At 40.7% G+C, this 26,038-nt stretch overlaps 1 protein-coding gene across 17 annotated transcripts in view; it reads right to left on the bottom strand.

Annotated features, from left to right (window-relative positions):
- LOC124147497 (potassium voltage-gated channel protein Shaw-like) overlaps positions 1-26,038 on the bottom strand; it is a 136,869-nt gene that overhangs the window by 27,602 nt on the left and 83,229 nt on the right. For 14 of the 17 annotated variants that reach the window (XM_048381672.1, XM_046518179.2, XM_046518106.2 and 11 more), the window contains one exon: positions 250-1,257. In XM_048381672.1, the coding sequence (XP_048237629.1) occupies positions 250-771 (522 nt within the window). In that variant the 5' untranslated portion in view covers positions 772-1,257. Of the gene's footprint in view, positions 1-249; positions 1,258-9,628; positions 9,800-26,038 lie in introns of all 17 variants that reach the window. The other 3 variants (XM_046518120.2, XM_046518113.2, XM_046518145.2) reach the window with 3 other exon arrangements.

Below are 26,038 nucleotides of genomic sequence, written 5' to 3'. Positions count from 1 at the left end.
ATTACAGAGTAAAAAGAATTGGGCTTTTTCTAAAATTCGACTACTCAAACAGTTAATATTTATCTGATAGTTGCGTTTTTAGTTTACATAATTACTGTTTTGAAAAATTGAATCGTATGTAAAACTCTCTCTTTTGTTTTCCCATGGTTCAGTGTATTGAGGCCTAGCCAAGGGGAGGTTGTCAATGATGACATGACTATCACAACAAGGACTCTACACACTGAAAGGTGGCAATTTAAGTCAAAACACCTGGTGACTTGCCTTTGCGGCTGTAGACGAGTACGGTTCATCGAACAATGCCCAGATTTTTGGTTTAATCCGCTGCCAGCAGTTCAGCTCGCCCTGTTTGTACTCTTCCTCAAGTCCAAACCTCTTCATGATGTCCTCTTCTGTTGGTTTGTCTGTGTCAAGATCCAACCGATCCAAGATGGCGAGCACATCTTGGGTGTCCCTGTGCTGGGTGTATGTCATCCAGCAACAGGGTTCCACCTGGTTGGCATCAAGAGACCAAAACTCCAACTCCTCTTCAAACAACGGACCGCACACATCCGTCGGGTAATGAAGTTTGCCACTACGATAGTAGTTGAGGATTTGAGCAAAGACCCCGGGATGGCGATCAAAGAAGTACTCATTGAGTACTGGATCATAGTTGGCCAAGGCCTCCGTCAAACGGGACAATCGGGTGGCCGGGATTTTCTTTAAGGTGGCTTTATACGTCTCATGGCGTATGCCCCCTACATTGAGGATAACCCTGTTATCTGCATCAGTCATTGTGTTCACTCGTCAATACACAGAGGGTCAACCGAATGCCCTCCTTGTTGGTACACAAAGCAATATAAATGGTTGTTGGTGTATCCTACTGCAATAGATCCTATGTATGAATCACACAAACAGTCGGGACGAAGGAGAACTAAACCTTGATCCACAGTGAACACACCATCCGAGTCTGCGAATCACTATTATCCAGAACGAGACTCTACTAATATTTCTCTACCTCCGGAAGTGGAGAGCTTCTATCCACCTCTCCTTCCGGTGTAATGTCGCCTAGGAAACTACTACCACGTAAGGTCGCTCTGTGATGACATTAACCCTACGAGTGTGATGACAGTCAGTGTCCGGCTAGGTGGATTAACCCCTTATGTAACATGTGCATCCGCCGCTCTACCGCCACTGCTTTTATGCCTCATGGTGCGCGACGGCCTTCACCTTCTGATGAGCTGGTAGCGACGTCGGGGCATGCTCTCATAAGCTGGGGACCTGCAAAATATATTGTACATTCAATTACGTATTTACTGGTTATTAAATGCAACTTTATTTAATGTAATCAAGATTAATCATTCCACGTAAGACTGAGCATGTCAAGCTCTCAGTAAAGGTATACCAACAATGTATCTGCCGTGGCATAATTTACTTGAAGTGGAGGCCCAATAAGCCAACATACATTGCATATGGTGTAAAAGGCAAAAGAGTGATGACAATAATTATTGTATGAATTGATCACTGAAATACCAGGTATGTTCTAATAATGATTATTGACAAGAAAACACGGCACAGGAAACTTGACAATCTACCATGCCGATCAGATAGTGTATACCATTACAGTGCTGTATAACTGCCTAAGCCAACAGATCAATATTTCAATAGTACACACATACGAAATACCTGTCCGGAATGCCAAAATTCGTGTAAAATGTATAGACGTATTCACGATCAACTACTAGCCGCGTGTATCGTATATTCGCTTGAGCGTTATGAAGCATTGCTTTGGATTATAGGACGTCGACCTCCAAATATACCCTCAGTATACACATGCATTTATCGGTGTGTAAACGTATGTAGCATTTATCGGTGTGTAAACGTATGTAGCATTTATCGGCGGGACAAACACTCGGGCCACACCCATTGCAATTATTATTTTGTCAATAAAGTAGACCTTGTTGTAGCATCCTTGATATTGACATGCAGCTGTACATTATCTTGACATAGAAGACGTGAGTGAAATGCTGTTTTGAACAGAATTTCAGTCAGATCACAGCCTCTGTCACGAGCTCCGCAGTGACAGAGAACGTCGACATTTGCTGTTGGTTTTTATACTTCTTGACAATATGAGTTGGGTAAGTGGGAAGAACCCGTTAAACACGTAGGTGAGTAAATATCAGGGCAAGGTTGAACCACACAATCAGGTGATGATGATGATGATGATGATGATGATGACGACATAACAACACGGTGTTTCATGCGTAACTGTAAGCTTTGTGTGTCTATGAACTTCATCCCAGCAGTAGTGGAACGGGCACCCTCAGTGTGTAAACAAGAAAACTGTTGGAAGGTCATGTAGATTCTTAGGCTTTATCTATTCATCGATTTTGGAGCAAAATGTGGCTTGTGTTTTCGTGAATCGGTGAATCTGTATACAGAAGAACCTTAACAACTGAATCACGTATTTCACCTCAGATCCTATCTCTCATATAACCGTATTCAAACATCATTCTATTAGAAGGAAATGACGACTGCATATAAAACGTTTTGAAACATAGCCACTTATTAGTTCCTCATTGACTAAGGATGTTTTTTTTGAGAGGGTGCAAAATTCAAAAAGGTTGCAGGTGCAAATTGCCAAAATATGCATATGAAAACACCTGCACGTATGCATTTAGCAATATGTGGTGAATAGAATATTCCCCATCTCACCAATGTAGGCCAAACCCAACCCAGAGCCACTGGAGTTCACAGTGATGAAATACATAAAGTAAACCGTTTCCATAAATTAGAAATGGCTGAAAATATTTTTGGGATCGAAAATAGAACGGCTGTCCGCTCGGTTCTCTTCTGAAATAGGTCGGACTCAAAAGTGTATTATAGTACGAGCACTGTCAACTAGGAAGCGGCAAGTCCGTCCCCTGGTGTCAGATCTGCAAGAAAATAATGCCAAGTCGGTTAGCAATGTTTAACCAGCACTGGAAAATCGATAATTTCTCACAGCAGATGGTAGAGAAAATCCAAGATGGCGGCCATGGACGGCAAACAGAGTACTGAAGCATCTCTGCGTTGAGCTGAGTCGAGTAAATCAATGCAAAACATGAAGAGCAACACTTTGTGGATCGTTGCCAATATCCCATAAAATACGCGTATCGCACAGCGAGAGTTGTGGCACATTATACAATTAAAACAATCGATTTCTCACAAACCTGATTTGACATGAAGTGGTTAACACGTTGTGGAATAGATTTCATGTTTATCTTCTATGAGATGTAGCATTGTAAGATGTTCTTAGTTCAAGACAGAGTACAGCTATTGGAATACAACTGATGTGAAGTCTGATGATTAATGCAATATGGTTCATCGTATTGCATACCAACATTAACGTTGACGATCTTTCAAAAGATATGCTCTGAAATACTATATCATACCGACTTCTTTCATATCAACATGCAATATGACAATATTGAGAAAATGCATACACTAACCAGTGATCACCAAGCATTGGTAAAGTGACTATGCCTGTGCCCTCATTACACCGGTAATAAGAATAGGCTATTTCTAGCACCGGTTCACCGAATGACCGTTAGTCACTACTTACAACCATAATTAATATCGCCAGCGTACAGAATGATGACAAGGTGAATAATGCCAGGCATGGATACCGTTGAAGTGGACACTGGTCATTATCGGCGGTCAAAGGAAGTAAATCATGTCTCCAAGACCTTTGCCAGTGTGGCTTGATTGAGTCTGGTGTCTTCTGCAACTTCCATTGCTCTAATTGTATGTATTCGACATACATTCAGTACGTTTCATTCGATCTGAATGTTTAAATAGTTCGAAAAGCAAACATGCTTTCATACACCATATTGCTGCTATCATACATCATACTGCTGCATTCATACGCCATAGTGATGCATTCATACGCCATAGTGATGCATTCATACACCATTGTCATGCATTCATACACCACAGTGATGCTTCCTACACCACACCGTTGCCTTGTGCCTTCCTAAACCATACTGTTGCTTTCGCTGAATTACACTGAAGCAACCTATTACATGATAGCATTTTACGTCAATTTGTTGACACTCATAGAACATAGATCCGACTCACAGTTTGTCACACACGGTTGAGCTCCCAAACAAAACATTCCCCCAGCTCGCAGACAGCAGAGAGGTCAAGTACATGGCCCCGGTAGAAATGCCACACCGATATTCAAGAAACCTGTTCCTACCATACCGCTGCGAGATGGGTGCAGCATAGCCAAAGGACGTTCAACCTAACCTACTCCCTTCGAATCCATTACAAACGGGACTATTTTCCTGATTAATAACACCGCGTAAACAAGTCAACACATTATACAATATGATCTTCAATTCAGGGATATTCGATATGTTTAACTACATCATGTTTTATTCTTAGTCTGATTCCAAACAGATGCACCAATAATGTTTCCTAATTGCTGAAGTAGGAGATTTTATCTCACACCTAAGTGAAGACGGAAGAAGCACATTATCCCAGCCCGGAGTAAAGAACAAGCTTATGTTGTTTATTCGATATGACACAGAAGTCACACAAACCATCAGCATAATTTGAAGGCTCAGGGAATGTGCAAGTGAGTTTATGCTTGGAAGAAAATTACTACAGCGAGTGCTTGACGTGTATAAATACAAGAACTGTCTTCAAGAGTGAGATGTGTGGCGGAGTTAATGATGAGGGAGTAGGGAAAGAGCAGCGTATTAACATTCAGCGATCTGGACGATAGGATGGAGGTCACTGGAGTACTGTAGATATGTGAAGATTCTTCTGGTTCACATGGTATTGCTACAAGGCTTAACATGCTGAACTGAACACGTTCAACAACTGCACAGTGGTGTATTTCAATGTAAAGTATATCAGTGTTTGTTTGAAGCTACCGAGTTTATATCCTTCTGTTACAAGGTTAACTACATATAACGCTTTAAATCGAGCATTCCTTAAGTGGTATATATGTTTGAACAGAGACATGAACACCAGATAGTCGCTCAACCACTTCAAGCAGTTTTGGATCTGTTATCTCATGCTGAACTTGCGTCATAAATTAATGTCAGCATGTGAAGTGTATTCTTCAACCTAATGACTATGTAACATATAATTTTGTTTTTCGTATAATCGAATTTCATCAAAATTAATCAAGCAACCATGTCATATTATTTTTCTTTAACTTGAATTATTATTTTAATGAATATTTGTTAAGGATAAATAAATAATGCAAGCTGTGATGTGTATTCACTACTAATATATTAATAATACTTTCTACATTGTTATGACAATGAACTTTTTTACATACATAATTATTGGCCCTGTTAGCATAAGGCAAAGGTTGTGCTTTCGCTGTGACGGAGGATGCTGGTTCCGATGCCAATTAATAGGCATGAACATTACACAACGCACCACATTCACTCCGTAACCGATCATCAAAACATCAAAGCCTCTATACCATGAAAAGGAAAGCTCATCATTTAGATCGTACATGAATATATACAAGATATACCAAGCATGGTCTTCTAGTCAATTATTGGTCATACATATTCAACAAATATTAGAGCCATTGCCTCGCGAAGACTGGTGGACTCGGATATGGAAACCCACATGGCAAGCCAGCACCCACGCTGTGCCTAATGACTCCATATAACACTGTTATGCTTCCATACTAAGCTTCACTCAGACATATGCTACTGTGGCAAGCCACATCAGTAAGACATTTGACTGTGGCATAAACATGTCGGGCTTAGCAATACGTCAACACTAAACAAGCGACGAACAATCGTTGGCGGCCGGGAGGACTTCTGTCAATAACTGTCTGAGGTTTCGACCAAATCGCGTCTAAGCCGAGAAGACAACGAGACTTGGTAGATCAATCGGATTTGATTCGCCGGAGCTAGATTGAGGTTAGATATTCACGTATGTGGAACATAACGAATGCATTCACAGTTTCTCTTGGACCTCTGGGTCATTCATACAGTAATCACAACAGTAATCGTTAATATGTTTTAAGACCGTCGCATCGTAAATTCAAGGAACGCCTATTTGTCAGTCGATGGTTAGGGTGATGGAAAGAAGTGGTGAGGGATATGCCTTTTAATGAGGTATATTTCATAAGAGGCATATGTTTCCAGTATACTATTTTTTTAAAGAACCGGTGCCATGTCATCGCAAGGGTACCACCATAAGTGATGCACATACTTGCAGTTCAGTTGAAACTAGTCTCATTAACTCGATATGTAGCACATATGTCGGAAAATGTCGTGGTATTAATTGACACAGAACCAAATATTGCATTACTCTGATTAGTTCATCAATTACCCATCTACTTTCCTAATTTCAAACTGAGTTATCATTATACATGGACGTGGAACCAATTGTAATTGGTATGACGTCATTAACGACGTAAACTGTTACGTGACGCCATTTCGCTTGCTCATCACCATGGCAACAGCCATATCATACAAATAGGTTTTCTCATTGTTGTATCATATTCAGTGATGAGTAGATCAACGATAAACGCCATCGGTCGTTCTCAGTAATGAGTTTGTTGGCATCACTGAGTAAGAGCTTGCAAGAATAATTACGTGTTCATCATCTCATTATTTTCGAGGGGAAACGCAGATATTCGGTAACATTCAAAAGTCTAGGTGAATAGATGGCAAGAATTACACTTGGCTTACATACAACAATGCTTATACCTTTTTCACAAACTTGTATAAGTGAACAGCTAGTACTCGCATAAATGTGCCTATGTAATTGAAATGGTTGGTACTCGCATTAATGCCCCTATGGGATGGCAATTGTTGGTATTCGCATTAATGCCCCTATGTGATTGAAATGGTTGGTACTCGCATTAATGTCCCTATGTGATGACAATGGTTGGTACTGCCAATACTGCCCCTATGTGATGACAATGGTCGGTACTCGCACCAATGCCCACTAAGTGATGGTAATGGTCGGTACTCGCATTAATGCCCCCCATGATGACATGGGTCGGTACTGCCAATACTGCCCTAATGTGAGGACAATAGTTGGTACTGCCAAAACTGCCCCTATGTGATGACAATGGTTGGTACTGCCAATACTGCCCCTATGTGATGACAATGGTTGGTACTGCCAAAACTGCCCCTATGTGATGACAATGGTTGGTACTGCCAATACTGCCCCTATGTGATGACAATGGTTGGTACTGCCAATACTGCCCCTATGTGATGACAATGGTTGGTACTGCCAATACTGCCCCTATGTGATGACAATGGTTGGTACTGCCAATACTGCCCCTATGTCATGACAATGGTTGGTACTGCCAATACTGCCCCTATGTGATGACAATGGTTGGTACTGCAAATACTGCCCCTATGTGATGGCAATGGTCGGTACTGCCGATACTGCCCCTATGTGATGGCAATGGTCGGTACTGCCCCTATGTGATGACAATGGTTGGTACTGCCCCTATGTGATGACAATGGTTGGTACTGCCAATACTGCCCCTATGTGATGACAATGGTTGGTACTCGCATTAATGCCCCTAGGTGATTGAAATGGTTGGTACTCGCATTAATGTCCCTATGTGATGACAATGGTTGCTACTGCCAATACTGCCCCTATGTGATGACAATGGTCGGTACTCGCACCAATGCCCCCTAAGTGATGGTAATGGTTGGTACTCGCATTAATGCCCCCTAAGTGATGGTAATGGTTGGTACTCGCATTAATGCCCCCTATGTGATTGAAATGGTTGGTACTCGCATTAATGCCCCCTATGTGATTGAAATGGTTGGTACTCGCATTAATGCCCCCATGATGACATGGGTCGGTACTGCCAATACTGCCCCTATGTGATGACAATGGTTGGTACTCGCAAATCATGCCCCCTCATGATGACATGGGTCGGTACTGCCAATACTGCCCCTATGTGAGCACAATAGTTGGTACTGCCAATACTGCCCCTATTTGATGACAATGGTCAGTACTGCCAATACTGCCCCTATGTGATGACAATGGTTGGTACTGCCAATACTGCCCCTATGTGATGACAATGGTCGGTACTGCCAAACTTCAGTCAAAGCCGTTTTCATAAAGATCTGTTCTTACAACGACATAAGATTAGACCACCAGTGAATCAAACAATAATAGTTCCAGCATGTAACCAACTATAACGATTAATTAAACGATTAACCACGTGTCTCCAACTCAAGCCAATATGACCAAATGTTGAACTACTGTGGATATAATGTACTTTGAGGTCAATGCGATGTGGACACCAGCTGTTGCTCTACCGATTGCATTTCAGCATCATTTCACACTCATTTTCGCTTGCATGGCCAGGCTTCGACATTTTATAACCTTGAATTTGATATATGATAGGAAAGGATCGACCTGAATTGTCCTATATACAATAAAGGCAGCATAAAGCATGCCACATTCTTGGTGAATTTGAAGCTGTGACAACATTACTATAATGACCAATGTGTGACAGGTTGAGCAAGCATTCAGGATATAGCAATGAATATTTCAGGCTATCGAAACAGAAAATGTGATGTCGACAGTAGATTAGTATAATACTTATTACCGATTTTATATAGAGGTTACTATGTTGTGAAGCGCTTGATTACATATACACTGACTGTCCACAAGACGTCAAGCACATGATTACATATACACTGTCCACAAGACGTCAAGCGCATGATTACATATACACTGACTGTCCACAAGACGTCAAGCGCATGATTACAGATACACTGTCCACAAGACGTCAAGCGCATGATTACATATACACATTCCACAAGAAGCTATTATGTTGTGAAGGACATGGTTGCATATACACATTCCACAAGAAGCTATTATGTTGTAAAGGACATGGTTGCATATACACATTCCACAAGAAGCTATCATGTTGTGAAGGACATGGTTGCATATACACATTCCACAAGAAGCTATTATGTTGTGAAGGACATGGTTGCATATACACATTCCACAAGAAGCTATTATGTTGTGAAGGACATGGTTGCATATACACATTCCACAAGACGTCAAGCGCATGATTACATATACACTGTCCACAAGACGTCAAGCGCATGATTACATATACACATTCCACGAGAGGTTACCATGTTGTGAAGGACATGCCACCATATACAACGTCCAAAAAAAGTTACTATGTTGCGATTGAAATGACTACATGTACAACGCCCACAAGAAGTTACTTTGTCGTGAAATGAGTGAGTGAGTGAGTGAGTGAGTGGGTATGGATTTACACCGGTTTTAGCAATATTCCACAAATATCACAGCGGGAGACACCAGGAATGGGCTGACGGGTGACGAACAAACACTTTAACCACCGGGCTTCCCCAAGGAAATGACTACATGTACAACGTCCACAAGAAGTCACAACGCTATAATGATGAGGATCAATATACAAGGGTAAGGGTAAGCTACCATCCAATGGAAGCGATGACCTAATACAAAAGAGACTCCAGAAACTATAGTCTTTCTTTTATGAATACAATAACGATGTTCACATATAAGCTTAACATGTAAATGATACGAGCATTACAATAATGTATAGCATAGAAAGAGCAAGAACACATTACTCGGAATTCACTGAAGCAAAACTTACACAAAAAATACATACTGAAGCTGTCTTGTTAGTGCAGGGAGCTCCATCGGCGGAACGCAACACTAAACGAACAACCATTTGTCAACGCCGATGGTTTCAAATGATGAATGGTGACAGGCATTGCAGGGAGGAGTTCACAACGAGGCTGTTATGGCCATAACGCCACCTAGCCTGAAGTCAAATACCAAAACATAATTGGTGACGAAAGGGAAATACCATTAAGCAGAACACAGGTGTGTGTGATGATCATGACTAGAACAACGGATACTGCCAGAGCCAAATTCAAGCAAAACAAAACACGACCACGTGTCTTGGATTTCAACACGCTGTTGTATCTTCATAAGTAGAGGGCTTCAGATTGCAACCACGGATTGAGCAGGAAAGTATGGCAGGCTGCCAGGGACGTATGCCCCAACTTAACGTAGATCAATGTAACCCTTCAGAGCTTCGCCCGCTTCCCGACCATCGTGCCGAGTCAAGAGAAATAATCCTAATCAATATACTTGGTGTGGGTAAATTAATGGAAGGGTGATCGCTAGAATGATATATTTTTTCAATGGGTCTGACCATACACAGAGGGTAGTGGGTTAAACATTAAACATTTTAGGCTAACAAGTCTGAGCAAGAAGGAAAACATTCATGTCAAAAATGTATAACGTATCCCAAATACTTCAATCGTCAAAAAGAGAATTAAATTTAAGAAAATCGGAAAAGGAATTACTTAAAAACAAGATCTGTGTGGATATGACTCATTATTTCAGGCTGTGTTAAATTTGAATAGCTTTTAGACGGGACTTATTCTTCAAAATAACAGTGAGAAAAGTTTAAGTTACTTTCACTGTATCTTGTCAAAATATTTTACTAAACGCTAGTGTCTCTGACAACGATACACACTCTCACTCACGTGTATACTATCAGTAGGTATGGCATCTAGATCGTCACTACACTCACAGTTAGATGTTTTGGATTGAACACAAATAAATCTGGGCATTACGTGGAGCTCCGAGCGCAAGCTCGGCACGAAAATACTCTTACGATAAATACACTGACATTAAAACAATACCACTGTGAAAATACTGGCAGAATGTGTGAAGTACGTATTTGTATACTTAACACATGGTTCTGTATACATTAAAACTGCCAAAATAACCAATGAGGCTGAGAAACTGGATGGGGAATACAAAATACAGGTAGTTTACACGGTGATGACAAGCATGTGGTTTGCTGATAATGCGTTGAGGTTTTGTAGGATTTGGACATCACAGGTTTATTCCAAAAGAGCATGAATATTATGATATGCCTTTTCTTCATATAAAAGGCCACTTTTGTGCAACTACATGTGCACCTATATTTACATGTTCCATGTGGTGCTACCACACGGTCAGAATTATCCCAGCTGTGTATCACTGCGACCTAAAATAAATCGAGTCTGGACCAAACAAACCAGACCTCCTCTGTGGTCTAGAGGTAAGGCATACCAAAAGACGCTATAAAATGGTACTTGTTGTTACTCTGCCTGGCGCTCGGCATTGAGGGGCTAAAACAAGAATTGGTCGGCTCGGAGTCAGTAAACTGTGGGTAGGGTATTCATGTCAAACTGCGGTATGGTATCTCAGTGGGGTTAGCGCTGTAAAATCAGAATTGGTCCAGACTAGCACACACACACACACACACACATGCACACACACACACACACGTGCATGCACATACACACACACACACGTGCATGCACATCGCTACATAAGAGCAAAACGACTTGACGTTGTACCCAATTTCACTTCATCCAGACAAATCAGTGTTAAACAATATGAACAATCTGCTACGCCGTCGCGGTACGATAACATGCAATAAATCAAGTCACCAATCCAACCCAGATTCACACAGGTATATGATCATGCAGTTGAAGCCTTGACGTAATTAAATCTATCCGTGTAAATGATTAGAATACCATAATCTGAAATCTAGTGTGTCAAATACAAGCTTCACCGTCTACGCGGTACATACAGTGGCCATATCAGTATATACTTCATTACATCGTTGGTGTTCATAGCCCTCATAACTATACTGTTCTACATTATGAGAGAGAGAGAGAGAGAGAGAGAGAGAGAGAGAGAGAGAGAGAGAGAGAGAGAGAGAGAATATCAGGCCAATCTGTAGTACCTAGTAGTATGTCGATAATATCATAACTGAATATATTTTTGATTTAAGATTGGATGATAGTGGATTCTTGGATTCTAAGGGAACAAACTTCTGTATTCCTGCTTCAAAACCCCAGCTGAGAAGTATGAAATCCAACTGTGGGTTCTTCCCAAACATTATTCCAGAAATAACGCCACAAAACAACAGACCAGGCAATAACACCCCATAGCCTCTTTTCTCATTAAGAGGCCGTTGAAGTCCGCTTTGAAGTCGACTATAAACAAAAGCTGGAAGCTCTAGTGGCTACCGCTATAAGGACTTACATCTATCGGGGGAACATACACATGAACCAAGGCAGAACATGAGCAGTATAATTATTACTGACGTCATCCCAGAACATAAAGTCAAAATATGTTGATGATGTATGGCAACAACCACGGTATGAAATCTACCTCGGTAGTTCGACGCCTATTTTTACCCCAACCCCCTGGAAGTGTTAAGTGTAATAACTGGGTGCGTTGATCAGCAGGATTCAAAACGCCATTGAAAAATGTATGACTGTACTGAATAAGAAACATTTTGGTAAATCATGCACGTTGGTGCCGTAAACTTTGTTGAAGGGCTGTCTGGATGACTGACAGCAAATGTCAAAATGGCCGATTCATATCGTCTGCGCATGACCGGCTTGGCTGAAAATTTCCCCTTCTCGGAAGCTTTTGATTCGAACCATCGTTTTTTCGTTTCTTAATGTTGTGTGACTTGAGATAGGATCACCTAAGACTGTTTTGATCCTTCTTCATCAAATGTTTCCTGGGTTGATTTAACTGCACACTGTCTTCACACTGTGAATGGTGGTAATTTCACCATGCGATTTATAGCATTACTCGTCTATTCACATCATGCAGCGACCGACACCTGTTCCAAGCAATTACATCAACATCTCATTAATTTTCTCATGAATGACAATTCCACTGTGGATAAAACTTGTAATGTAAAATTAATAATTTATCTTTGTAATAACTTTACACAACCATTTTGGACGGTTCTGATATTGGATCATTGCCAAAATAAAACAATATCTGACGAAGGGCCAAGTGTGTCTCATAGTGAATGTTGCCGACTTGGCATAGATTTCATGTCCTGTGCAACCAATTATAGCTGATTGCATATCCCTTCCTAAAACCTATTCATAAACATCAAATATGGGAAATAATATCGTTTTGAGATCCATGTTCGTGTGTGTTCTTGTATGATTAAATACACGTACATACACGTTCACCGCGCTTTGTATTGTACGCCCAGTGGAATCTGTTTCGTTGGATTATCGAGACTGGTTAGTCTCTGGCGTTGATGTTTCCTACTTCTCTATCAATACTGTAAATATATAACTATACTGTTCTACATTATGACAGACAATAAAGTGATTATTATTCATTAACTGCAAAAACATCAACATCGGAATACCATGTTATACGTGACAAACATGTTTTTAAATATATTTTATTCCTGTTATAACATTTGATACGGCCAACAAAATATGTTAACTTACTTTAATTTCTATATCGGTTAATGTGTTACTGAAGTCTTTGATTGCATATCAATAAAATCATATTATGCATATCAACATGCTTCGTAAATACGTCACAAGCATCATTCAAAATATTCGCAAAACGGTATCAAACAAGTGCTCATATTGGCTCACATATGTTGCGATAGACGTAAGAGTCACTGACCTCAGAAGACAGGAATCCAGAATTGGAACAATTCTATTTCGATACATCCCTCTCGACACATCTAGAACACAAGTCTATCTAAATGTATCGTTGTCATAAAAGCGAATCGTGAGTGGAATGTTTACGTAAGGAAGTTACGTAGCCGCAGGAACAAAACGTGTCAATCCAAAATAATCAAACGGTTTCTTCCAGGAATATTTCAAGAGTTTCCTACCAGGAATAGAGGCTTCCGTGGGTTTGGTTTCGGGATCTCATGACTCAGGGTGTTCACGGAACATATCAATTTAAAATGTCTTTACAGCTTTTGATGCTCTCCCTCGAGGGAGTCGGTCCCAGTGGAAATGCTTTCAACTTGTATCGTAAATATTTCACCAGTGGTTCTACGCCGCAAACAGCAGTACAGTTAGTTGATTAACACTAGCAGGATAGGGACTCCATACAAAGAAACATTTCTAAACATAGCCATCTGATATACTCTCTAATTATCTATACAACAACCTTCTGAAGCTCCCCTGGCGTGTTACATGAAATTCTGATTGAGTAAGTGAAAAGAGTTTTAACGCCATGGGCGGGGATATTACCGTTATTCCACGGCGGTGTACTGACTGTATTCGACCCAGTAACAGGTAACAGAGCCTCAGTGGGAACTGCAATATTCGTAGTCAGGGTGCGATGGTACGCTAAATCAGGGTCCACATGAACGAAGCAGTCTTAGTGTAAGGCAACCTTACCTCCCATACAACATAAATATAAGACGTCAACGTCAGAGATAAACCATTCTCCATTACCCGCCAAAACAGATTTCACTTGGTGCAAATTAGCAGTAAAAATAATGTGAATGGATCACTGAAAATCAATCATGATACCAGGTGTTCGCGAACGGTCTTAGCAGTCTCAGGCTAAATAGACCCGAATCACAGCTCTGAAATGATATGACCAAAGCGCCCCAGTTTATAAAAATGATAAATTATCTTTTTCTTCAGTTTCTTTGACACTTTTATCAGCATTACATAACACTTACTGTATTTTACATTTTACTTAAAACTTCTACAGTTACCACTTGACTGAAATGAATCTAATCATATCAAATACAAGAGGCATCCGATGCTTTGACTAGTCTGCCATAACAGGTTCCAGCACTGGGGTCGTTCTTATCCATAAAGGACTTCCGCGTCGTTAGCGATGCGGAACGTTGTGTTAGTGGTATCCACATTCCAGATCAAAATAACACAATTACTGGAACACAAATCGGTTACAAACCTACTTCTGATGCCCTGTCGTCGTATTATCACAGTCCCCAATGAAACTAGGAATGTGTGTTATGAAAGAAGTTGATTAAGGATAAGTTCTGAATAGAAATAGAGAATTACTTCCGTATTACGTTACCAGTGCGACGCACGTGCACCTGCAGTTGACGTCATGCTAGAAAGGCCGACATGAACGAGTAAACAGTTCCTTCCTTTAAATGTTACCATGTATGTGTAAATGTTAAGTTGGTTTACACTTAAATTGTTACAAAATAATGCATCTGTGGTTCAAACGTCTTTCAGCATTTGATACTGCTGAGGTTTTTTTCATACTTGTGCACCATTCCATTTATTTGAGTTGAAATGTGTGATGTTCTATTCTACCTGTTGCGGTTGCCTGCCCTGATCGTGTTAGGATCCACTGATTGATGGTTCGAATTCAATAATCCTCGTCACTTCGTCTCGAGCTTCTTCACAGCGTTTGTGTTGAATGGGCCCCGCCAGACACCATCCTTGACGGCGTTCTTGCAACGTATCTTTATGGAGATGCTATCTCGGCAGGTTCATGCACTACAGCCTGAAACTGCGCGAACATCTACATCTTCGTTATCTACCGTGGTTCCTCTAACACTGGGGTCTTAACTTTATTGTTCTTTAAAGATAGCGACGTCTACCACTCATATTTATAGCCCAACAGCATTTTAAACCCTGTGTATATCAGGTATATACAATGTACAGAAATCGGTACGAACGCTCGGTAAGGGTCCCATAAAGACTAACAAATATGCGACCTGCGTCAGTGTGATACACTAAATATTAAAACGTCTACACCAGACTCCATTATCTCCCGAAAAAGATTACATTAGGCATGCAAAATAGCGGTGAAAATTATATGAATGGTTCACTGAAAATCAGTGATGACGCCAGCTGTTCACGAAAAGGTGTTCGTGACACAAGGTGTTCGCGAAAATAACGTCACCGTATGGATTGGTTGGCAACACCAGTCGATGTAGATGATACTTAGGATTGTGTACCTCGTCGTGAGACCTGGGCCCACTTGCACAGGGCTGCTCTTGGTTTTAGGACGTCCTTAATTGCCAGGGGTTTGACGGAGCTATGTTTGATCAAGCATTGCTGAATCCCGTGAAATATGTCAGACATTGTAAATTTGTAAAACCACATATACACTTGTACTTAAACGTAAACAACAAAACCGTGGATTCCTTTCATCACAATGTGAGCAACAATTTTGACATATCAGTAATCAATGGTGAAAAAAATGAGCTCATATGAATAAAAGTGTATACTCGTGCAACGTGTCGGACACGAATTAATTAATTAATTTGCTGTGTTTTTTATTACCCTAATTTATTTATCAATAATGAAATAAATAATTATACGTTATTATCACCAGGGGTGTAACGGTTGATGAAACTATCGATAATATTAATCCTTGCACGTGAAGGAGTCTTGTTGACTTGGGGGACAGACTAATCTCATATTAATACAGTAAACTACGGTTATAACGAACACGCTTACAACGAACTGACGGATATAACGAACTTACTTTTTGGTCCCGACTATTTGCTGTAGTTATGCTGTATATATGCTTATAACGAACTACGGTTATAACGAACTAAAATTAGGAGTCCCTTTGAGTTCGTTATAACCGTACTTTACTGTAGTCTTATTGGTATTATTGCCGACAAACATTCATGTAAATTCATACCGCATTTGGTAAAACGGTTTCGGACACGTATTCTAATGTTCTTGACCAGCTGTCATATGGATTGCAGATGGTGCTGATTACAGTAACTTATAACAACTTACATTCATTACCACCTACAGAAAGTTTCAGCTCGATGACTGTGTTATATGTTAAATCCCAACAATAGATCTAAATGTAATCTCAATCTAACTGCTATGATAACATAGAAAATCCACCGAAGTGTTATATACCTTAATAAATAATAAAAATATTATTTATGCATTTGGTTTCTGGGAAATTAATATTTTCCACAATTGAGGAAAACTTCTGCAAATCAAATCCATGTCATTTACAAATCAATGACATATCATGGTCTGATAACATCTTCATAAAGTTTCAGCTCAAAAGGTTTGTGTTTTCTGTGAAAAGGATTCCTAAAGATCGTAAAGATGCCCCCAATAGTCCCCCTTAATGACCACAGGTCATGTTCAAGAGTGAGTGGGTGAGTTGGGTTTAACGCCGCTTTTAACAGTATTCCAGTTATATCACGGCGTGTCAGCTTAATGTGGGAGGAAAGCCCGAAGTGATGCAGGTCACAGACGTTTACCACTTCGGTGAAACCCAAACCGACAAACCTAGAAACATAATTGGGGCCAACCGGGATTCGAACCCACAATCATAGGTTTCTGGCGTGCCAGAGGGACGCAACTCTGCACAGCGAATCGCGACGCCTTAGACGACTGGGCCACCCGTGCCCCCTCGTGTTCAAGAATCAGGCGGAGTTATAGTAACTTCCAAGCTAATGGCCTGCGTCGTGTAATCATGCGACATATATCACGATTGAAATAATACACGTTCATGTAAGCGTTTCCATGAACAACAGGTGTGTAAGGATACGAAAATACTTCAACTAGCATTTCTTGGCTAGTTTTTATAACTGCTTCTTTTCTCGTGTATCTGGATCAAAAACTGATGATGGCCGTTTATCGAAGAAACAAGGCCATTGCTGAAGGGTAATTTATATAGTAATGACATCTAACCTACAGATGATACATTTTACCTTGATGAGAAGAACACATTTAACCGCTGAATGAGATGTGTGTAAATCAGCACAAGCTAAAGAACACTTATATAAATCGTGCCAGATCAACACATTCAGCTTTGTTCTCATTTGCATGTTAAATGAAACAGGCTATGTGTGTGATATATGGCAAACGTGCGTGCTTTTTAAGCAAACAGTGCCTTGCTATTGATTAATGTTTGCTTCAAGGAATGACACAGGAAGTGTGCCCTCTAAATCACCGGTAGTAAACGCTTCCTGGTAAAATAAAAATCCTCATATCATATTGGCCACGTTGCAAATCTGCCAGTATTTGGGATTCAGGTATGACCGCTATGCTGGAGATGAAAAGAACGGTAATCTGGTGGTGAAAGCGAATGACCATAGTGACGGAGACTTAAGAAAGCCACCAAGTAGTATTAACGATGCTGAATTTGGGAAAAGAATAGGACAGCATATGAATGAATACATTATTTACTTAAACACAACGTCCTTTCATTCAATTCGTCAATGAAAAACATGTAAATGTCACTTTGGTAATGCTTCGCAGATATAAATGCAGTGGATCTAAAACAGTTAACTGTTTACGTAATGCAATACGTAATATAATCATAAAACACCCATGGAATAAGCACAACATGCGAGATTAGAAAATGACACGGGTTTCAAGTTTTTTTTGACAAAATGGCCAACAACGAGCTTGGTGATAAAGAATCCATGAAAATATCCAGCAAGTAACAAGTAAACCATGTGTTTTAAACTGACCTTGGATTAAGGAGGAATCCTCACCTTACGAAGGTAAATCTGTAGAGGTAAGGCAAAACTCTCAGAAAGTAATGTCACACCGTGTCTTGAGGGTATGAAAACAACACCTCTGTTAATGATATGCCCTGTTGCTATGGGGTATCCCGTGCCATCTCGTCCAGATCCTTCGATATCCCCAAGCCGCAGTGCACCTATATCGGCTAAGCTCTCATACAACACAACAAAGCATTCCCTTCAATTTTGATAGCGGAGGAATCTTTCCTCCCATTTCTTCTGACTAGTTCATTCCGCATTGCTCAGTTGGCGGCCATATTGGATTTCCTGAGCGAGACCCCCAACAATGTGATCCAACGTTCAGGACACTGGGTAAATGTTTACTTTGCATCATGTCTGTGTACAAACTACCTATTTTGAACACTCACTGGTATTTTCACTTACGATCGCTGCGTGTGGTTCTTTAAATTGCGTCCTTGACCGCGAGGGGGCGATGCTGCTTCATGTGACCACCAAATGATGTAGAGAGGAGATTGCTACAAGTGTTTATGGAGGACAAGACCCGTACATAACTTACAACTCAAATGTCTTTAACAATAGACGTATCTGGATCACGTTTATTGTGAGAGAAAACGAGAATAACTACAGATAAATTAAACCGTTTTATAAGTTTCCACAAAGAGAATTCATTTGAACATCAATACCATAGATATATATAGATTTAACTGATATCTCGGTCATTGAACACATTAGGAGGCAGTACAATCCCAATACCAAGAGCCGCTTAAAAAACCAAAGTAAACTGACCAATATCATCCATATCAACATGTGTAAATTGTGATCCATGGCAATTGAATATCTAAGTTCCCATAACCTAAATGCATCTTCGATTCTTTTCACAGTTCCCCTTTCCTGACTACCCAAAAGTTGCCCCAAGCTGAGGAGTATGGCTGTGTATTCTAACCCAAAAAACAAATCACATTGTAAAAGTGTCAACCATTCTTTTGGAGCTAGGGTTTACACACTGCCTTCAATGAAACCTCTCGTTCCTATGCTTCAACTGTTTGCCAACTTCTCCAGGTTAAACCGCTTAATACAAGTACTCGTGTCTATTGCATACAACAAGTTCCGTGATTGTATTCCATCACACCGCCTTGAGGTGTTTGCCTAGCAGAAACTGAAGCCACGACCAGGCAGCCCCAATATCTTCGCTGATACAGTGCATGACCATGCTAGGCTTAGAGAATCCATTTCTCTGATTCAAGTGAAAATTAGATTTATGACAGAGAAATCAATCGAATCCCAATTCGGCCGATTCTCCTCTGGAGGGGAAACACAAGAACTCGCGTGTTGATCGAATCAGCGGCAGTCTCATGCTGACCTTTCCGGTGTGACCTCCAAAACCGCGTCATTGATCAGCTGATTGTGACGTCACACAGGCAAATAACTCTATATTCACTTGTCAAACGCGAAGTCATTCCCATCTTCATCATTGAACTCGCACTGCATAAATAAGGCTGAATTTATCCTTGACCTTGAATACAAACCGCGAACGCTTAAGCAGGATAAATTCATAATAAAGGAAATAGAAATGGCTGACCTGCGTGATTTATAAATAACAATAGGAACTAACTAACAAGATGTATTGTTCAAGGTATTTCTGAAGCACATCAAGAGCACGTAAAGTATCAAAAAATGAATTTCAACAAATACCAAGAACCATGCGCTTAAAGCAGCAGAGCCATAATCTAACCGGCTTGTGAATGTGGACTTGTAAATTGGACATTGTTTCCAAGTCTCGCTGCTTGACCTTTCTTTAACACTCTCGCGAGATCAAGAAATCCCTTCTCTAAGTGGATGGCTCTCATGGCGGAAGGCAAGACTTATTACATGGCGCCAAAGCCCACAAAGTACCGCATGTTCCACGGCGGAGAATCGACACAAGTAAGGAAATCTTTAATCACAAGTCCAACACGCAATCACAAAGGGTACGAGACTGATTTGTGTGTCTGTAGTTCACCAAGACGCTCAAATATCAGGAATTACTTCTCACTGTTGGAATCGCGGTTATTAATGAAGTGCTGCATCGGGTGTCCACGTGACGCTCTGGTTTTCGAAAACCTTCATTATCATAGAGAGCGCGGCTATGCATTTAGGATGTGGCGTTGTGGGACCATGTCAGGCAATTTGACATAACACGTTCATCACTCATAAAGCTGGTAGCAACTAAAAAGCAGGAATAAGAGTCGAAAGAAATTCGCGGACAAAATAATGATTTTAATATTGTAAATGTCACTGCTTCTCTTGCAGTAGAAACTTCGTCCTTCGCGACAATCAACCTTTGACCCACAATCGATGTCATGGCCGTTTCTGAGAGTTATTTGATATTTTGCCAACAACAGAGGCCTTTATACATTTGAATAAACTAAATCGGCCAAACTTGTAACCATTAATAATCCACTCGCTTGTTCTAACGCGACACTTTTACTAACAGGGCATTGTAAATTCAAGTTGGCATCCCCATTTCTAAACTAGAAAATTCAAATATTATCTTTGCACTTTATTATGTTTTCATGAGTTCACAGACATGAAAATCTTCATATTTCCTCATCGACCCATTTCCCTTTGAACAATGTACCTTTTCATAATTAAGTCGTGATGTGGTGTTCAAAGGGACATCAGCAAGCGTACCTCGATGATGTAAATTTTGGGCGGCCTAAAACGAACTTGACAAACCTCTCGTAATCATGGCTTTATCATGGAACCAGCAGCAAGCAGTGTTCATCTGCAGCTCGTCGTCATGTTGACAAAGCATTTATACCTCGCTCTACACGGCTATAAAGACCCTCTCAGTGGCCATAGTTTATTTATGATCTCTGATGGAGATGGTAATATCAAAGACGGCCTATGTGCGAAATAAGAAATCCCGTGTAGGGAGTTTGTCAGACCATCAGCAATAAACTAAAATTAAACATGACTTTTTTTTCGGAGGGCAAAAATCGCGACAAGACAACAAAGAACAACTGTTCTCCTCGAAAGTGGGTCATCAATGACGTCACGCACGAGGAGAGTACTTGAGAAACGTCACGCATCTCGATAGAATTTGCTGAATAGCTAAGCTTATATTATATGTAAAACATTGCTATCTTTGACCAAGCCCCGACTTTCAGGAAGTGACAAGGAAGCTTGTGGAATGAAATGCTATACCATGCAGACGAGGGAATGGGATGTCTTACGGGAGGGAATCTTTCTGAAACCGCCACACACACCGAGTCTGTTGAACACTGTATGGCCTGCTGGTTTTTGTCTACTGTCGGCCTGGTATTGCAGTAGAAGTGGCTTTATTCAAACCTTCATTCTTGAACACGGGGCCACGCACGATAGAAGCAAGCCATTTAACTCCAGGACGCTCTTTTTAGTCTTTTCTTACTCCCCTTAATATTTTTGTCTACAGGTTGTAAAATTCAGATTTTGATTCAAACTGTGAAAATCCAACGTATAACCAACCCTACATGTATGTATTAGTTTTGTATACTGGCCTTTGATAAAAAGCGAGTGGTATTTCATACCATGCACCTATGTATATATCTGTGACAAAGGCTTACTGGAACTGATAGTGAGGCAAAGATAGAGAAGATTCGCGGATTTGGGAATATCCCAGGCATATTTTCACACATTGCACCAATGTTAAGAATCGAACATAGATCTCCGGTGATACCAGCAAGCGGTTTACCTACAGGGCTAACTCACCGCCTCAACATTATAAACTTCAATAAAAGATCATTGAGGTACAAAGCGGGACTGAAAAACACCTTTTAAGATCACAAGTAGCGTCCTCGATAATTTGCATTATCGCCCACATATGACTAGTTACTTCACAGTGTGGTTGTATAAACGAGTGTATTAGCTGGGTTTAACGCCGCTTTTAACAGTATTCCAGTTATATCACGGCGTGTCAGCTTAATGTGGGAGGAAAGCCCGAAATGATGCAGGTCTCAGACGTTTACCACTTCGGTGAAACCCACGAGCACGGGTATGGTGCTGACAAACCTAGAAACATAATCGCGACGAACCGGGATTCGAACCCACAATCATAGGTTTCTGGCGTGCCCAAGGGATGCAACTCTGCACAGCGAATCGCGGCGCCTTAGACGACTGTGCCACCCGTGTCCCCGGTGGTTGTATTAATACAAGTACATGATCTAATGCAACTCTTATTTGGAATACGCCTTTGCACTACCACCTGCACTAAACGTTACCTAATGATGTAGACCCGATATCGTAAGACATGAATACATGCATGTTCTCCTTCTGTCGACAGTGATAGGGGGCGCCACGCATAAATAAACCAGATGTTATCACAGACATAGGTTAAATACCTGGTACATATCCTGAACATATAACGATGATCACATGTTCTACACAGCCCAGGTGAACATATACCGATGAAGAGAAACTCCTACATAACATTGCATTAGGTCCTATTTGATGTGTTGATGAAGGACGTGCCTCGTTTATTACAAGAGTAAACATGAAATGAAATGTTGAAAATATTACCAGTCAAACCACAGTAAGAATCAAACGAGAAAGCTTCTTATGGCCGTCCTCGTGGTTTAAACGTTATTTCATATTTAGTGAGATTGTTTACAGATCACTGTCTCTTCTTTATTGTTGTTAGATATCCAAGTCTAAACGTATAAGACAATGTTTAGTTTCTTCATCTAATTTTAATTTTGTTTTACAGTTTCTTTTTCCTTACTCATTGAATCTAAATTACACAAAACAAACATGGTTTCACCTTTTCATCAAACTGATGTTTTGTGTGTTCTTGCTGATTCATACACTAAATACGTTGATCCTAAATACTGGAATCCTTTGTTAGCCTGATGTGAAAAATTGTGAAATCTACCCAGCTTTCTTTCTTGTTACATGGGTGATACCATTTTACTTAATCAAGGGTACAGGGTAATTATTGCTGATGCAACCAGCCATAACGAGTGTTGTTTTAACGGGTCTGCGTTTTGGCAGGTCTACGTTTTGGGAGGATACCGCCTGATGTCTCCTTATCATAAACCTACTATTGTACAGTTATCAAAATTCGCATCTAATGCAATAAAATTGTCGCTTTATCGGTAATCGTATTCCTATAATGTTATGTTCTATGGGCCTGTGTCCTCTACTCGAAATAAAGGTGTTACAAGGTTATAAGGCTGATTCACACACTCTGTGCCACGTGGGCTAAAAATATTCGATTTCTGAGCTGGCAAACAGGAGGCTAATACCATGACAACTCCACAGAGCCTGATCGCCCGTTTCCCACTTTTTTCCCTTCCTACGGGGGGCACGGGGGGCCAAGTCGTCTAAGGCGCCGCGATTCGCTGTGCAGAGTTGCGTCCCTTGGGCACGCCAGAAACCTATGATTGTGGGTTCGAATCCCGGTTCGCCCCAATTATGTTTCTAGGTTTGTCAGCACCATACCCGTGCTCGTGTGTTTCACCGAAGTGGTAAACGTCTGAGACCTGCATCACTTCGGGCTTTCCTCCCACATAAAGCTGACACGCCGTGATATAACTGAAATACTGTTAAAAGCGGCGTTAAACCCAACTCACTCACTCACTCCCTTCCTACATCAAGCATGGTCCCAACGGTTGTCATGTCCAGTACTTAATTACTTATAGATTCTCGCTAAGCATTCACCTCGTTTGAAATTCACCGTTTCCTTTGTAAAGAGCGTCAGCGAACACTTTCTAATGGCTATGGTGCACAATGACAAAATCAGGAGTCATAACAACAAGCGTTCGCTGTTTGGAAGTTCATGTGCACAAAGCGTCCGACGATGAGTTTTTTCATTCATAGAAGTAATGTGACCGATTCACTGTAGAAGCAACAGCTTGTCCAGGGCCTTTAGTACACTTTATTTGATGAAATGTAAAATGATACATTTATATACAGTCGTTTATGTTTCAATTGTTAGGTCATCAGGTCCGTGTCACACTCAATCAATACCTATAATGATTGTGTACTTGAGCCAAACTGAGCTATACTGAGTTGTGCCGGTGTCAGTTACATGAGGTTGTTATAGGGTTTAAAGATCGTGATAATTCATGGCAGAACACATGATCTATTTGATAACTGCAGTATTCAGACCTAAATGAAGACTCCATACACGAACAAAAAGAATGGCAGATTTACAAACGTTGAAAAGATAAAGACAGTGCCGACTTCAACTTCTTTTTCAAGTGTCTTGCTTTAAAGGACGACCACCAGCGTTGTGGGAAAAGGCTTTGGTTACTCCCTTCGACTGACCGTTATCAGGATTATCTCTTCAGCTTGTCATCACACTGTCTCACGGAAAGCTGGACCCGTCTGGCACTGGTTTTTGGTAGAGGAGTCCAATAGGGGTTGAATGGAAATTAAGATCATCAACAACTAAGACATCTTGCATCTCATTTGTTCCTCAATAAAGGCAATCAAAATACATGAACTTCGTCAGGAGAGAGTACATATTCGGTTTTATAAGTGACAACGTTATATATTTATTTTACATATTGGGTAATAAATATGCCATCAAGAATTCATATTTCTGGTTTTTAAGTTTAAATTCATTCACACATATGCATCAAACGTTCTTCTTGATAGTAGTCAAAACCCAGAACAGGACCAGCAGTTAACACTATTAAGGAATGACGTTCCCGAAGTTGACAGGGCTAACTGATACATATAAACAAGGGGCCTCCGGCCGGATGATAAAACCGATACATAAAAGCGACAAAACCCTTTCTGTACTTATAGAAATCTCTGCTAAAAGCAGGGTCGACTGTACGATTCCGTCTATATCGTGGGCATGTGCTTATAAATCACTATCAAAGAGTGATGGTATCAGGTGTTCGCGACAAGGCGAGCGTATCGGTGACACCCGCCTCAAAGACATGCAAAGGCAAGACAATTATTAACCTGAAAAAACACGGCAACATATGGTACAAGTCAAAATAGGGAATTGCATCGGACATCATTTTGTCACTGATATTGGTCAAATTTGGAAATGTCCAAATGTCTACCATAAAAACGTTTTGAAAGCTTTAATAAGGCCTTGTTTGTTTGTTGTTTAACGCCGCACTCAGCAATATTCCAGCTATATGACAGAGGTCTGTAAATAATCGAGTCTGGACCAAACAATCCAGTGACTGACACTATGAACATCGATCCACGCAATTGGGATCGATGACATGCATCAACCAAGTCAGCGAGCCTGACCACCCGATCCCGTTAGTCGCCTCTTACGACATGCATAGTCGCCTTTTACGGCAAGCATGGGTTGCCGAAGACCTATTCTACCCCGGCTCTTCACTGGTCTAATAAGGCCTTGAATGATAGCTACAGATGTTCGAAAGTTAGACCGTGCTAGGCCTTTAAGAACGTATGAGCACATATACCGTTACGTCATATGCAAAGACGATGATGTCCATCAGTCCTCCTTGACGTCATTGATACTAGAACATTGAAACTGCCACCTATAGGTAACGTGAAATCTGATTGACGCTGCATGTATACCTGTCACGAAGTACCATTACAAATACAGATGCATGTGTTCATCTGTTGAAGTAAGACGAGTTCTATGGATGAACAACTTCTTTATAACAATTAGTGCGACGTTTCGGTGTAGATCCTAACACCTTTATCAAGCAAGTGATGATTGCTTGATAAAAGTGTGAGGATCTACACCGAAACGTCGCACTAATTGTAAAAAAGAAGTTGTTCATCCAT

Source organism: Haliotis rufescens, unplaced genomic scaffold (assembly GCF_023055435.1).
Source record: "Haliotis rufescens isolate VD_foot unplaced genomic scaffold, xgHalRufe1.0.p SCAF_1, whole genome shotgun sequence".
Taxonomy (NCBI): Eukaryota; Metazoa; Mollusca; class Gastropoda; order Lepetellida; family Haliotidae; genus Haliotis; species Haliotis rufescens.
The sequence above is the reverse complement of the archived record's forward strand: the minus strand, read 5'-3'. Positions and strand labels throughout refer to the sequence as shown.